At 42.7% G+C, this 14,933-nt stretch overlaps 1 protein-coding gene across 1 annotated transcript in view; it reads left to right on the plus strand.

The window, feature by feature from the left end:
* Positions 1–9,980, plus strand: part of FASN (fatty acid synthase) — a 66,315-nt gene extending 56,335 nt beyond the window's left edge. The window contains exons 38-43 of the mRNA XM_035104295.2: positions 3,099–3,287; positions 4,001–4,222; positions 5,506–5,726; positions 7,298–7,396; positions 7,517–7,768; positions 8,297–9,980. Of these exons, the coding sequence (XP_034960186.2) occupies positions 3,099–3,287; positions 4,001–4,222; positions 5,506–5,726; positions 7,298–7,396; positions 7,517–7,768; positions 8,297–8,434 (1,121 nt within the window). The 3' untranslated portion in view covers positions 8,435–9,980. The remainder of the gene's footprint in view (positions 1–3,098; positions 3,288–4,000; positions 4,223–5,505; positions 5,727–7,297; positions 7,397–7,516; positions 7,769–8,296) is intronic.
* Positions 9,981–14,933: the final 4,953 nt, after the last annotated feature.

Here is a 14,933-nt window from a genome sequence, read left to right on the forward strand (position 1 = left end):
GGACTCGGAGTCTCCCAGACGGTTCAGCCAGTTCCATAAGTCAACCCAGTTTCGGACCATCTTAATCAGAAAATAACATCCAATATTACTCCTCACCCGACTCCCACTCTACCACAACCTAACAACCACACTTCCTTCTTCCTCCCCTGCTGTCTCCCCATTTCTGTAACTGCTACACGACTTATATCTTTTTGGTTCCAGCTGACTGACTATTCAGAATACTGCCCACTTCCTCCCACCCTCTTTCAACACTGGCTGCGTTTGTACGTAATGCTAAACGAAATTCAGACCAACTGTCATTAACCTTAACTTTGCTTTCATGAAAAGGTGCTGAGTCATTTAAATGTTGGGAGATGAAATCAGTCAGCTTCAAAATGTTATTTATTAAACTGTCTGGTTTTCAACAAACCATAGTTAATATTGACTGCAGTTTCAAGTTCAGATCTATTAGTAACTGTAGTTAATCTAAAACAGAAGTGGAACTTCCAGTCTTCTCCTTGTAGTCATGCCAAGAGAGGGTGGCTTAAACTTTGCAACTAAAGAATGTTCTGCTCACCAAAGTGACCATCAGACTTCAAAAACTGGTTTCTAAACCACTGGAACATAAAATTTCAAGATAATGCTCAGCCATTTGTATATTTCACTTACATAAATACTGGCTATATAGTGTGGGAGTGTTATACAACAAATGCGGATTCTTTACCTCTGCTTTGACCTAATGTTATTGTTCACTTTTTCATATTATATTCTTATAAAAGTGTATATAACAAATTATCTTACTATTAGTGTGAATTATTCTTTTTACAATAGGCGCAGGTTATTTTTGAATATAGCCTTTAATGTATGTTGATTGTTTCAAATTAAGAAAAACACTGGTCGAATGTTCTGATGGTCATTTGTTTATTCTCATCATCATTTGATGATCTCATTCTAAAATTGCTACTTCGCTCACTTTCCCTCTGTCAACACCATCATTATCATTCTTTCCTAACACACCAGAAATGTGGACATATATTTGAGCTATTACTTTCTCTTGCATTGCACAGATAATTTCCCAGCATTTAAATGACTCAGAACCTTCTGGATCTGCTTGTTTTCTTCTTAGATAACGTAGTAAAGGCCTCATTATATCCTACTTTGATTTTCTGAAATATTCTTCTTTCATATCTGCAACACAACTATTTACATCCTTGTAGTGAATGCAAAATATACTTCTTATAGTTTTCTAGTTTTATACTGCTGCTTAAATAACTTGTGTATCCAACATCTGGCATACTCAGTGTAGTCCCTTTAAAATTAATGGACATGACTGACTTAAGTCCACTATTTTCAGTGACTCTACTCTGAGTATAAATGTTGGCTACCCTTTGCCACCAGTTTTAAAAGGCAAGCATTTAAAAACCCGCATATTTCCTTTTCTCCTTTGGTGACATCCTGCTCCTCTGTCTATGCCAGGCATGGCCAAACTTGGCCCTACAGATGTTTTGGAACTACAATTCTCATCATCCCTGACCACTGGTCCTGTTAGCTAGGGATTATGAGAGTTGTAGTCCCAAAACCTCTGGAGGGCCAAGTTTGGCCATGCCTGGTCTATGCCCATGCAGTCACATGCTTAGCCATAGGAACTCGACTCATGCACAAGGCAAGAGTGCCCTGTGAATACTGAGTGATGAATTTAGCAGACATTTTTTAATTTAGCTCCTGTAACATTCAACCGTGTTCCCCATCATTTATATTTCAGCCTCCTTAGGGCAAAGAGCATCTACCAGTTTGTAAAGCTACCATTGCTTTAAAGTTTAAACAAATATATCCGATAAAATGTTGAGGAAGAGTTTGGGAACTTAGCTGAAGGTGTTGATATAATAGAAATAAAAATAGAAATAGTATCTGAGGAAGTGTGCATGCACAAAAAAGCTCATACCTATGACAAACTTAGTTGGTCTCTAAGGTGCTACTGGAAGGATTTTTTTATTTTTGTTGTTGTCACTGTACCACTTGTTTACAGTGAGATTAAACGAGCCCCCTCCCCCCCCAATCTCTCAGTCCTTGTTACACTCTGTGTGCTGTCGTACGACCACCAACTCCGAACATCAGCTGCAATGTTGCTGTCTTCCATTCAGCAGCCTCACGGCCCATGGGTAGAAACTGTTCTTTAACCTGTTGATGCAGCTTATCATTCTTCTATATCTCCTGCCCGAGGGCAGGAGATTAAAAAGGTACTGGCCAGGGTGTGAGTCATCCCTGAGAATGTTCCTCGCTCTTCTGGGGCAACGGTCTCCCGCGATAACCTCTAGTGGACAGCCCACAATATCGTGCGCTGTCTTTACCACCCTCCGTAGGGACTCTCTGTCCATGGCTGCCAATCCAGCATACCACACCGTAATGCAGTATGAGAGAACACTTTCTATCATGGACCGATAGAAGGAAATCATCAGTTGCTGTCCAACCTTGTTCTTTCGCAAGACCCTAAGGAAATGAAGTCTCTGTTGGGCCTTCCTAACCACCTGGGCTGTATTGACCTTCCAAGTTAGGTCTTCACTAAGATCGACTCCCAGGTATTTAAAGGAAGAGACTCTCTCCACACAGCACCCCCTGGTATAAAACGGGGCTAGCGCCTCTCTCTTCCTCCAAAAGTCCAACACCATCTCATTATTATACAGTTTGAAATAGTGCATCAAATGTGGTTAATGAAAGGAAGGAAATCATATAAAATTGAATACCATGAGAACACAGTGTGGCATCTCCCTGGAAAAATGCATGGCCCTCTCTTCGTTGACCTCTTATCTTATAGGATCATTTTGTTAATTTTAGGTTACAGTTTTATCTGCTACTACTATCTTATTTACTATTTTAATGATTAATGTACTGAAAATTGTTTTTGGTTTTTCTTTTCTTTTTTACTGCTCATTTATTTACTTCTGTATTTTAAAATGTAGCAATCATCTTGGTGAAGGTTTTTACACTAGAGTGGGCTAGAAACCCATTTAAATAAATACATAGCAATGTTGTGTCAGCGAGAAAAAGAGATCTGTGAAAAATTGTTGACAGTTTGAAGGGGCTTGAACAGCAATAAAAATGTTTGTATTTCTTTCTCATAGGTGTTCGTGACGTGAGCAGCCTAAATGCTGACACCTCCCTGGCTGATCTGGGCCTGGATTCTTTGATGGGTGTAGAAGTGCGGCAAACCCTGGAGAGGGACTATGACATTGTCATGTCAATGAGGGATGTTAGGCTGCTTACCATTAACAAACTACGAGAATTTTCTTCAAAACCAGGGAGTACAGACAGTAAGTATGTCTGGTGGGTTAAAATCTGCCCTACTTTGGGTTTGTGGCACTTAAGGGAATGGGTGATGTAGGTAGGAGCTCCCCACCTACCCAGAGAAAGGGTTTTCTGGTTTTCAGGGCCAGCCGTGGTCAGTGCTGTCAATTTTCCCTTTTTTTGGTGGAAAATTCCCTTATTCTGCGCCCTTACTTTCATATCTGGGAGTTGACAGCACAATAAGATTCCCTATCTTCAAATCTGGACGTTGACAGCTATGGCCTTGGCATGACCTGGGTGATCCCTGATTCAGAGCTCCCAAAGCAGCTAAATGGGACTGCCAATTGGATTGGGCCTAAAGAGTCTTTCACCATTTCCTCTTATGCTGTTTGCCCGATCAATACCAGCCCAAAAACTGTTACCAGCTACCTGGGAGCAAGGAAGATAGATGCAACAGCACCTTTATTTTATTGCAGAAGCAACAGAGAATGAGTATTTGTTTCTTTTTCTACATAGTCAACATATAGTCTAGAACTATTGCATATTGTTTGCCCCTGAAGATAACTTATTGAGAAACTGGTTTGATTCCAAAAAATAAAAGCTCATTGCACAATTGATTCTGCATTTGAAAACATATAGGCGGTCCTGGTAATGGGGGGTTTACCCACACCTTCCCAATGAGACTGAATGTGGCATTAACCGATTCATAATCTGTTTCTGTAACTTGCTTTGTTTTTAGCATCATCCCATGAGACAAAAGGCAGTCAACCTGAGCAACCCAGATTGGACTTAAACAACCTGTTGGTTAATCCAGATGGACCAACTGTCTTGCAACTGAATGAGGTGAAAAGCATGGAGCCACCTCTCTTCCTCATTCACCCTATTGAGGGATCTGTCTCAGTTTTCAACAACCTTGTCTCTAAACTTCGTATACCAAGCTATGGACTTCAGTGCACAAAAGGTAGTTCTGTGATGCTTATTGTTTGTCTAATCCAGAAGGCATCCTTCCAAATGTAGCTGGGATCAATTTACATCTTTCACAAACATTCCAATTTGCTGAATACAAGCATATTTTGTCTATGTGTGTGTGTGTACAGGGGGAAGTCTCCATGCCATAAGACAGGTAAAAAGGTAAAGGGACCCCTGACCATTAGGTCCAGTCGTGACCGACTTTGGGGTTGCAGTGCTCATCTCGCTCTGTTGGCCAAGGGAGCCGGCATACAGTTTCCAGGTCATGTGGCCAGCATGACAAAGCCGCTTCTGGCGAACCAGAGCAGCACACGGAAACACCGTTTACCTTCCCGCTTGGAGCGGTTACTATTTATCTACTTGCACTTTTGATGTGCTTTCGAACTGCTAGGTTGGCAGGAGCTGCGACCGAGCAACGGGATCTCACCCCGTCGCGGGGATTCGAACCGCCGACCTTCTGATTGGCAAGCCCTAGGTTCTGTGGTTTAACCCACAGCACCACCCACATATATGGTGATAATTTACCACTGGAATAAGGATTCCTTTGGGACAAAACACTTATTCCTTTAATTTGTGGAGGAGAGCACCAAGTCAAAATGGTATATTTTTAAGCAGTCCTTCCCCAGCTTGGTGTCCTCCAGATGGTTTTAACTACAACTCCCATCAGAGCCAGCCAGCAGGACAAATTGTTAGGGATGATGGGATTTGTAGTCCAAAATATCTGGAAGGCGCCAGGTTGACAAAGTCTGCTTTAAAACATAGAAAGGGTTCCAGAAAGAGGGGAGGCTGAAATTAGCCATGATGGTTGATTATGAGCCTGTTCCTCAACCATGTAGGCAGAATCCAGACGTCTGCTTTGCATTTAGCATGTAGTAAATTACAGAATTCAGATTTCTACAACTATATAGGGTAGGTTCCCCCCCCCCCAAAAAAACCCTGAGGTTAACTTTCACTTAAAAACATACATGCACATATAAGCACAAGTATATAAGGCTCTTCATAGAAAAAATGTTACAAGAAGTGAGCATCCACTGCCAAAGGCTCAGAAATAAACAAGTCCAGACTGAATTTACCCCATCCTTCCATCTCTGCTGTTCATGACAAGAATGATCCATATTCTTAAAAAGTAACAATTTTGAAACTGTAGAAACTTGTCTGATTTATTTCAGTTCCACAGTTTGGAATTTTGGCTCTTTAGAGCAACGTTCTAAAGATTGTGACCATGATCATCCATAGCCTGATTCTTCTCCTCATTTCACCCCTTCTCACTACTAGCTGCTCCTGTGGACAGTATACAGAGCCTGGCATCCTATTACATTGACTGCATAAAAAAAGTGCAGCCAGAAGGCCCCTATCGGATTTCTGGATATTCCTTTGGTGCCTGTGTTGCTTTTGAAATGTGTCGTCAGCTTGAAGCTCAGCAGAATCCCTCCCATTTACCCAACAGCCTGTTCCTGCTTGATGGTTCTCACTCCTATGTAGCAGCACATACTAAGGTAAGAGACCAATGCAGCTACAAGAGCCACTTGGAAAAAAGATTACACTTCCATGTAGGAATAGCACGCAACCATGTATTTTGTTGCATGTGCACATAATGGTCCGTACGTGAATTGCATCCCATTTCATGTTGAATCAATTTCTGTAATGCAAGCTGGAGACCAAACTGACCTAGGGTTTTTTTTGTGTCACTTCATTGCCTGGCACATTGTTCTTTGGAAGGCAAACCTATTTTCTGCCAAAATATACCCATTAGAAAGTTCTACCCAAACCATTCGTCTGAAAATTAGCAGTTATTTTGCTCATTTTCTGCCTCCCCCCCCTTAAATTATACCCAGGTGGAGATGAATCAGCGTACAGGGGGGAGGTTCAAAAAGTATCTACATGGTGCCTAGAGAATAACTTGCACCTAAATATTAGCAAGACAAAGGAGATGGTGTTGGACTTTTGGAGGAAGAGAGGGGAACTAGCCCTGTTGTATATCGGGGGGGGGGGGTGTTGTGTGAAGAGAGTCTCTTCCTTTAAATTCCTGGGAGTTTACCTTAGTGAAGACCTCACTTGGAAAAACAATATAACTCAGGTGGTTAGGAAGGCCCAACAGAGACTCCACTTCCAACAATTGATGACCTCCTTCTACCGGTCCACAATAGAAAGTGTCCTCTCATATTGTATCACAGTGTAGTACGTTGGCTTGACAGGCACGGACAGAAAGTCTTTACGGAGGGTGGTGAACACAGCACATGATATCATGGGCTGTCCCCTGAGCCCGCTAGATGACATCACAAGGGATTGTTGCCTTAGGAGAGTGAGAAAAAGTCTCAGGGATGATTCACACCCTGGCCAGCACCTCTTTAATCTTCTACCCTCGGGCAGGAGATATAGAAGTATAATCAGTCGTACCAACAGGCTAAAAAACAGTTTCTATCCGTGGGCTGTTAGGCTGCTGAACGGAAAATAATATAGTGCAACTGACTTTCGGGGTTGGTGTGTTGTGTGACAAGCACACAGAGTGCAATGAGATTGAGTGGTTTTTTTGGGGGGGAGGCTTGGTTAATTTCGTTGTACACAGTGACAATAAAGGTATTATTTTATTTTATTTTAGGGTACATTTCAAATGATAGCTGCTACCTGGCAGGGCTTAACAGAGTGTCAGGTCCACTGACAGTGGCAAATTGTGGCACCAGTCTAGAGCTGGTACAATGAAGAGAGCTGAATCGGGTCCAATGCCATCACATGATAGCAGTGAGACCAGCTCAGAATCCATTGGATGCCAAGCCCCTTTCTCTCCCCCCCCCCCCGAATGCCCTGTGTGGGGACTTTCTGCAGTCTACAAGTTGCATAGATCCCACTGGATATTAGTGGGAGGAAAAGGGAGCTCCACACTGGTTGAGTGACACTGTTGTCGCTCAGCAAGAAGAGGCTGGTGGAAGCAGGCAGGGCTGGGAAGATCCAACCCACCTCCACCGAGCCTGGCACAAAGGGGTTTGGGCTTGTGCCTTTGCTAAAATTCAGTTCTGTGTCTAAGACTATTTTAACGTGAATTTTCTGGTGCTCCGTCCTCTCCCACCAGAGCTACAGAGCCAAGCTAACTCCAGGAAACGAGGCTGAAGCAGAAACCGAAGCATTGTGTGCCTTTGTTCAGCAGTTCGCTGGCATGGAATACAATAAGGTAATGCTCTTTGGCACTGTTCACAGCTGGGGGGGGGGAAGAAGCACACTTTGCTCACAACAGTTTTCTCTTTAGAAACTGCACCTTGTAGTAAAGCTTTCCTGTTTGTACCGTTTGCAGTTGCTGGAGATTCTTCTACCCTTACCAGATCTGGAAGCTCGTATAAGCACGTCTGTTGATCTGATAACTCAAAATCACAGAGACCTCAGCCACGACGCCCTTGCCTTTGCTGCTGCTTCCTTTTACAAGAAACTGAAGGCAGGAGACGAGTATGTGCCTCAGAGCAAGTATCATGGCAACGTGATGCTACTGAAAGCAAAGGCCCACAATGAGTATGGAGAAGGTCTTGGAGAAGACTACAAGCTCTCAGAGGTTAGTAACAATAACAGAAGAAACGGGAAGGTTTTTTGTGGATTTTCACCCACCACAGCCCTTAAAGTAACAAAGGTCCATCATCTAATTATGTGTGCTTTTAAGTCCCATTGAAACCAACAAAACGAGCTTGCTTTATGGTTTGCAGCCATCTTCTATACATCTCTGCCCCTCACTGAAAACTGAAGTGCTCCTTAACAGCACATGATGTAGAGCTCAAATGCTTGATGCAACTCCTCATCTTTATTTTCTGCAAGTATTTTTCTGGCCTACGAAGCAGCAGCAGCAGCTAAATATTTAGTTTGCTAGGTTATGTAATGATTATCCCAAAAGAAAAGGGTCTTAGGCCTTGCTTGGCATGTCTTTGGCTGTGATTGATTTAAAGATGATGAAGAAAATGTGGAAAGTAGTGAAAAGGGTCATTAGGAGTTCCTTCTTATCCTCCTGAATGGAAAGGCAGAAAGTGTATGAAACTTTAAAAAGTGTGTGTGTGTGATGTTCTCTTTTATATCTTTGTGCCCTGTGCAGGTCTGTGATGGAAAAGTATCTGTCCATATTGTTGAAGGGGACCATCGCACGATCCTGGAAGGAGATGGTGTTGAGTCAATTACTGGGATCATCCACAGCTCGTTGGCAGAACCTCGGGACAGTGTTCGAGAAGGCTAGATACTTGAGAAACTTTATTGTCATTGCTAGAGAGAAGTCAAAGCTAACCCTTAGGACAACCCCAAGGAACTCTTCCTGTAATCCATCATGTCATCTGCTCCGCAGCCAAGTCTAAGATGTCCAAATGACCAGAGTCCCCACTCCCCTCTCTCTCCAGTACAGTGACATTATTTTTGCACTGTTGCAAGGACCTGTATCGATGGGCAACATTTTACACCATTTGCAGTACACACACAAAAAAGAATTAGCAGACTGTGTGTGTGTATTTTGTGCTTTGTATTGTATTGTATTGTTGTCTAGACGTATTCCAAAGGATAGATAAACTGACCAAGCCTAGGGAGTAAGGAGGGAAGCTGCAACTGATTTTGGAGGCACATTTGTCTGTGAAGGAATCAGTTCTGTAGCAGTATCAGTAAGTTAATTCCATTGAGGCTTTTTTGTAACTATTATTTCTAATCTGAAATATTCTAGATATTTATTTTATTGTTACTTTATTAGAGGCTCACTGTTTTAATTTGTTATTGGCTAAATGATAAGGACAAAATATTTGATTGTGGAGTATTTTCTTCCCCCTGCGGCTGTTTGGTTGCCTCATTTTTACAAATTTAAAACCAAAATTCATCTTTAGAACAATGTGGTCATTTGGAATGGAAGATAGATTCCTATGATAAGCACCACCTTTCTCTACAGAGAGGTGAAGCTGCTTCTGCTATATTGCTGGTCCCATATTCAGTCTTTGCTGGAAGAGAATCCAAGCTTGGAGCATGTACAGGGTCTTTTCCTTAGCAGAGATTGGGGGCAACTTTAAGATAATTCCTGCATTCATCTGGAAAATGCATGGATCAGATGTATACAACTTTCTGCACCCAGTGTGGTAATCCCCCCCAAATACTTTCAGTCTAGCTTCTTAATTCCCCCCACCCCATTTGCTGCTTCAAGGGTTGCTCAGACTTCATATGAGTTCTTGTTGACAAGAACCTGATTTAATCCTCCCACAGCTCTCTCCCCGTCTCATCCATCCAAAAAAAGAAGTCTGTAGTAGTTATGAATATTTGCCTAAAACCCCTTTGGAAAAACAAAAAATGGAAGCAGTAAGCCTTTTCTTGCCTCATCTGTGTTGGATATGCTTGTAGAGGAATCGGAGCATCTTTGCTGCAACAATGATACAGAGGAGACACATGGAGCAATCAGCATCCAGCAGGATTGTTGTGCCTCCCCAAACTACTTTAGAATCCAGGTTCTCTGCTGGATTATTTTAATTAGTGCTGGGGCATAGAGATTGCACACAGGTTCCATACCTGCTGGGAGCTGGTTGGCTAGGTGATCCTCTGTGGACAGGCAGCTTAGTGGCTGGTTTTAGTTTTTAATTTTAAGGAAAAATTCCTTGGAAATCTGAAATGTAAAATGAATATGTTTTCAGATCAAACCTGTTCTGTTTTGTGTGTGTGTGTGTTTTCATTTTCATTTTTACATTCCTTTGGTGAAAAAGCTCTGGAGGCCCCTTTCTTTTGTGGCTCTCCTGGAATTAAAGGTGACTTAAACTCTGCCATGGCTTTCCTTGACTCTTATTTCTATATTCTATGCTTATTAATTTTTACTTGCATTTTCCATTCCTTTCTGGTGGAGAGAGATACACCCCCAATTTATTCAGGTACTATAGCTTGGTGGCTGCAAAAGGCCTTATCCAAGTTCATTGGACAGTGGCTTCCTCTTGCTTTGATGCCTCATGCATGTATAATCAAATAACTATGCTACATGGCTGGAAATCATGTAGTCTCAAATGTTCCTCTTAGTTCTTTCTTCTTTTGTGGTTTTTAGAAGCTCATCAACTTAACTGCCTTCATTTCCCCATCAATGGAACAGGCAGGGCTAACCACCATGCCAGCTGTTTTGAGAACTGTATTTACAGGAAAAATTCTTCCAGGGGACACATTTGAGTAGGTTTACAGTGCAATCCTATACATTTCTATTCAGAAGCAAGTCCCACTGAGTTTAACAGGGTTTCTTCTCAAAATGTTTTTTTGGGGGGGATTGCAGCCTTAGTAAGCCAGCATCCCTGAAGAGATGGAGGTACGAGTACTGTTTAAACCAACTTACTTGCAGGAGTTAATCTGTGTGCCATAGGCAAATGATCTGTAATAAACCTAAAAACTAGAGTGAAATCTTTCCAGTAGCGAGGCTAGTTCTGAATTGTTTTTACTCTGAAATCCGAAAATGTGGGATTCTCTTGGGCTGCTCTCAAAATCTTTAGGCATTACACATAACATTACCACCGTAATCCTATATATATATATATATATATATATATATATATATATATATATATGCTGAAGTAAGCCCTATTAAGTTCAATGGGGACTTGCTCTCAGGTAACTTTGCCTAGAACTGTGGCCTAAACAGCACATTTGAGCATCAAGCATTGTTTGCACTGTTCATGTTAATACAGGGTTTCCCCAACCTTGGATTGCCAGCTGTTTTTGGACTACAATCCCCATCCCTGACCACTGGTCCTGCTAGCTAGGGATGATGAGAGTTGTAGTCCAACAACAGCTGGAAAACTAATTTGCACTCAATCCCAAATTTGGTGAGGGAGCCCCTACCCACGTAAGCACTGCTCTAACCTTTAAAAGGAAGGAATGAACATACATTAGGAGTGGTACATGCCATTTTGACACCACAACACCCCCCCGCCCACCCCACACATATGTGCACTCATCCTAAATTATAGTCTAAGTCTCTAAGATGTCTCTCTTCTGAAGAGAAATGTCTCTATTGATAGAAATGAAATATATACTTCTGAATTAAGGTCAGGGCATGTTTTCAAGGGCTTAGGTTTGGAGTGTCCTAATTGGTTATTTAAGCATTTCTATACTGCCTTTCAGAACAACAAAAAAATTCTCCCAAGCACTATAAAAACATCATTGTTTTTATTTTTAAAATATTCAAAGTAAAAGTGAAGAAAGCATGCTTAAAGGGACAGGTTTCAGTTCTGTGTGCAATGGGAAGGACTGGGAGAAAGAATGTGATTTTACAGATCACCCCGGATTCCTTAGCGGTGGATTCCAACACATCTAATTTATCCTGCACTGAGTTCATGAGGATTTACTCCCAGGTTGCTGTATAGGATTGTAGCCTAAGCCTACTTAATAGCTGAGGCAGCCTTGAATCCATACTGATTAGGCATTATATAAAGGAGCCAATTTGCAGTAATTAAACCAAAAGTATAGTGTTTTTATTATTAGAGAGCATTACTTATGGCAATTCTTGTTCAGGCTGCTAGTTGTAACATTGGGATACAGAATGCATACTTGCACTGAGATGTTTGGGAGAAGGAAAGATAAAAGTTCTTGCATTATTTATTTCAAAACAAAAGCTATAATTCAGGAATGTCTAAGCTTTACTATGTCCCATGTAAACTTTTAAGTGGTCCCATGATGAGTGGAGTCTGCTTAAATAAACAACTTACCGGAGTCTGTATTGCGTCATAGCTCCCATTAGTTTACTGTTCTAGTTAGAGGTACCCTGTAGTTAGCCGTGTTGGTCTGCCGTAGTTGAAACAAAATTTAAAAAATCCTTCCAGTAGCACCTTAGAGACCTAGCTGGTCTCTAAGGTGCTACTGGAAGGAATTTTTTATTAGTTTACTGTGATTAATGTATCTAATCATATCTAGCTGTGCCAACAGCTAGCATTTGATAATACCCATGCATGTTTTTAAGTGTGCATTTATTTTGCTTATACAAAATTGAGCAATGCTGCCACCTGTTGACACTGACGCAGAGAAGAAGAGTCAGCACCACAAGTCATGAAGGCCCCAGGCCCCAAGACCAAGCTGGAGCCTGAGCTTGTCAGTTGGGAGCCCCTTGAATCACATACTCCTGAACAAGGGACCCCCCCCCCAAAAAAAAGCCAGGTTCCTCTGAGGCTCCCGCTCCCTCTACGCTAGGAATCTCACGCTCCCCAGTGCCTGCTTATCACCACAGGCAACACACCAGGCAGGATCTAACAGGGCGGCAGAGTGCTATGCTCTTTAAGGTTCTTAGGTCTCATGAAATAGATAAGAGTCTGAGAAGGGTAAAAGCCAGGAGGAATACATAAGGGCTCAGTGGAAACAATTTGTCTGCTAGGAACTACCCAAGGTCTTGCAGTAACTGCCTGGCCCTACTGGCTAGCCCATGGGTAGGCAAACTAAGGCCCAGGGGCTGGATGCAGCCCAATCGCCTTCTAAATCTGGCCCATGGACGGTCCGGGAATCAGCGTGTTTTCACATGAGTAGAATGTGTCCCTTTATTTAAAATGCATCTCTGGGTTATTTGTGGGACCTGCCTGGTGGTTTTACATGAGTAGAATGTGCCCTTTTATTTAAAATGCATCTCTGGGATATTTGTGGGGCATAAGAATTCGTCCCCCCCCAAAAAAAAAATAGTCCGGCCCCCCACAAGGTCTGAGGGACAGTGGTCCGGCCCTCTGCTAAAAAAGTTTGCTGACCCCTTGGAGCCTGATTGATTGAGTACAGGCAGCCCGCTGTTTACACATGTTCACTATGTGAGTGACTGTATACTCGGAAACAGTGCTTTTTTTATTGGGAGACGCAGGGGGACACATACCCCTAAACATTTTGTGAATCTAACGGGAGAAGAAACTTAAAATGTTTTAAAAGTAAGTTTCTTCTCTAGCACGGTGAATTGTCAGTTCCATTGCTACCCCGGATAGCGGCATCATTTCCTGAGTCTAAGACGGAATGAGAGTACCCCTTAACAATTTTTAGGGGGAGGAAACCACTGCCCAGAAGTGACCCGGAAACAACAGAAAGACGTCACTAGAATGTTACTAAGAGGGTGGAGGTGGAATGGGGTGGGGGCAGACAGGGCACAGCTGAGTGGAATGGGGGTGTTTGCAGACTTTTTCAATGGGTTTCACTTATACACAATTTCACTGATATGCATGGTGCCTCAGAACGTAATCTCCATATAAATGGGGAGCACCTCTCCTTCCACCAAGCCTCATCTGTCCTCCTGGGTTCCTGCTTGGTCAGTTCAAGTCGGTCCACAGACTTTCACATTGCAGAAAACAACCATGCCCAAACTCAAACAGTTTCTTCTCTTCTCATTATATGGAAACAAATACAAGAAAGCCATTAACAGTACATTTTTCATTGTTAAAATGTAAACAAGATTAGGGCAAAATGAAAACCAGTAGCTCTTAACAAGTCTGTAAAAGTTGCTTACAAACTGTTCTAAATTGGAATACAAACTTGACAACTGATTCACCTACATGAAAGCATGTACTTATGACCAGGAAGGCCCACACTAGGTACCAAATGAAAACACAGGGCCAGCACAGGAAGTGGTATCCCTGTGTTGAGTTCTCCAACAGTCCCTTCTTACATATAGTATGATCTCTCACCCATAGCACAATGTTACCACATCATGCATTTTCCACTTACTGACTGCTGCTGATAGGGACAAGAAAATGCACAATACAATGACCTCATCATGTAGTAATAGAATAAGTGTGACTACACCTTTTGGGAGATCAGAGGAGCACTTGAGACGGGTGCTGAACAGCGGCAGTCCTTTCATCTCTAGTATTTTCGGTTCTACCCTTGACTCAACAAAGGTGGGAATAAATAAGTATTACACACACACACATGCACATGCCTAAATTCATAGGCAGCATACAAAGGCATAATCTCACAACCCAGGAAAGGGTGGGGAGGGAGTTTGGCCCTTTCCCTAGCTACCCCATGCAGCCACGTTCCACTCTGCTATTATTGCAACCAATGTCGAAGGAAACAAAACCACATTTTCCCTACAGCACTACATGCCTTATTATCATTATTGTAGGGACGCAGGTGGTGTTGTGGTCTAAACCACTGAGCCTCTTGGGCTTGCCGATCAGAAGGCCGGCAGTTCGAATCCCCGCAACGGCCAGTTCCTCCCAACCTAGCAGTTCGGAAGCATACCAGTTGCAAGCAGTGGAAAGGTAAATGCGCCAGTAGTGGTTTAGTCCATGATCCATGATCCATGCGCCAGTAGTGGTTTAGTCATGCTGGCCACATGACCCAGAAAAACTGTGGACAAACGCTGGCTCCCTGACCCCATAGTCGCCTTTGACTGTACTTAACCGTCCAGGGGTCCTTTCCCTTTCTTTTTTTATTATCATTATTAATTGAATTTATATACTGCCCTATACCCGAAGAGGTCTCAGGGCGGCTCACAGAACAAAATCAAAATATAAAACCGCAAAACATATAAATCAAAATAAAAGCAACAACCCAATAACATCTCCAACCCCCCCTTGTGTTGAACAATTCTCTGGTGTTTTTTGCCCCGGGGTATTCTGCTAACTCAAAGAAACCTCGCTGCCCGCTCCCGCCGTCGTTGTGAGAGCTTTAAATGCACAGCTGGCATAAGGCGCTTCCTAGCATGGGCGAACCTGTCCGCTAGGGGGAGGCCGGGAGGGGCCGGGTTTCCGCGCGGCCCCTTTCCGCCCGCGCCT

This window comes from Zootoca vivipara, chromosome 2 (genome assembly GCF_963506605.1).
Source record: "Zootoca vivipara chromosome 2, rZooViv1.1, whole genome shotgun sequence".
Lineage (NCBI taxonomy): Eukaryota > Metazoa > Chordata > Lepidosauria > Squamata > Lacertidae > Zootoca > Zootoca vivipara.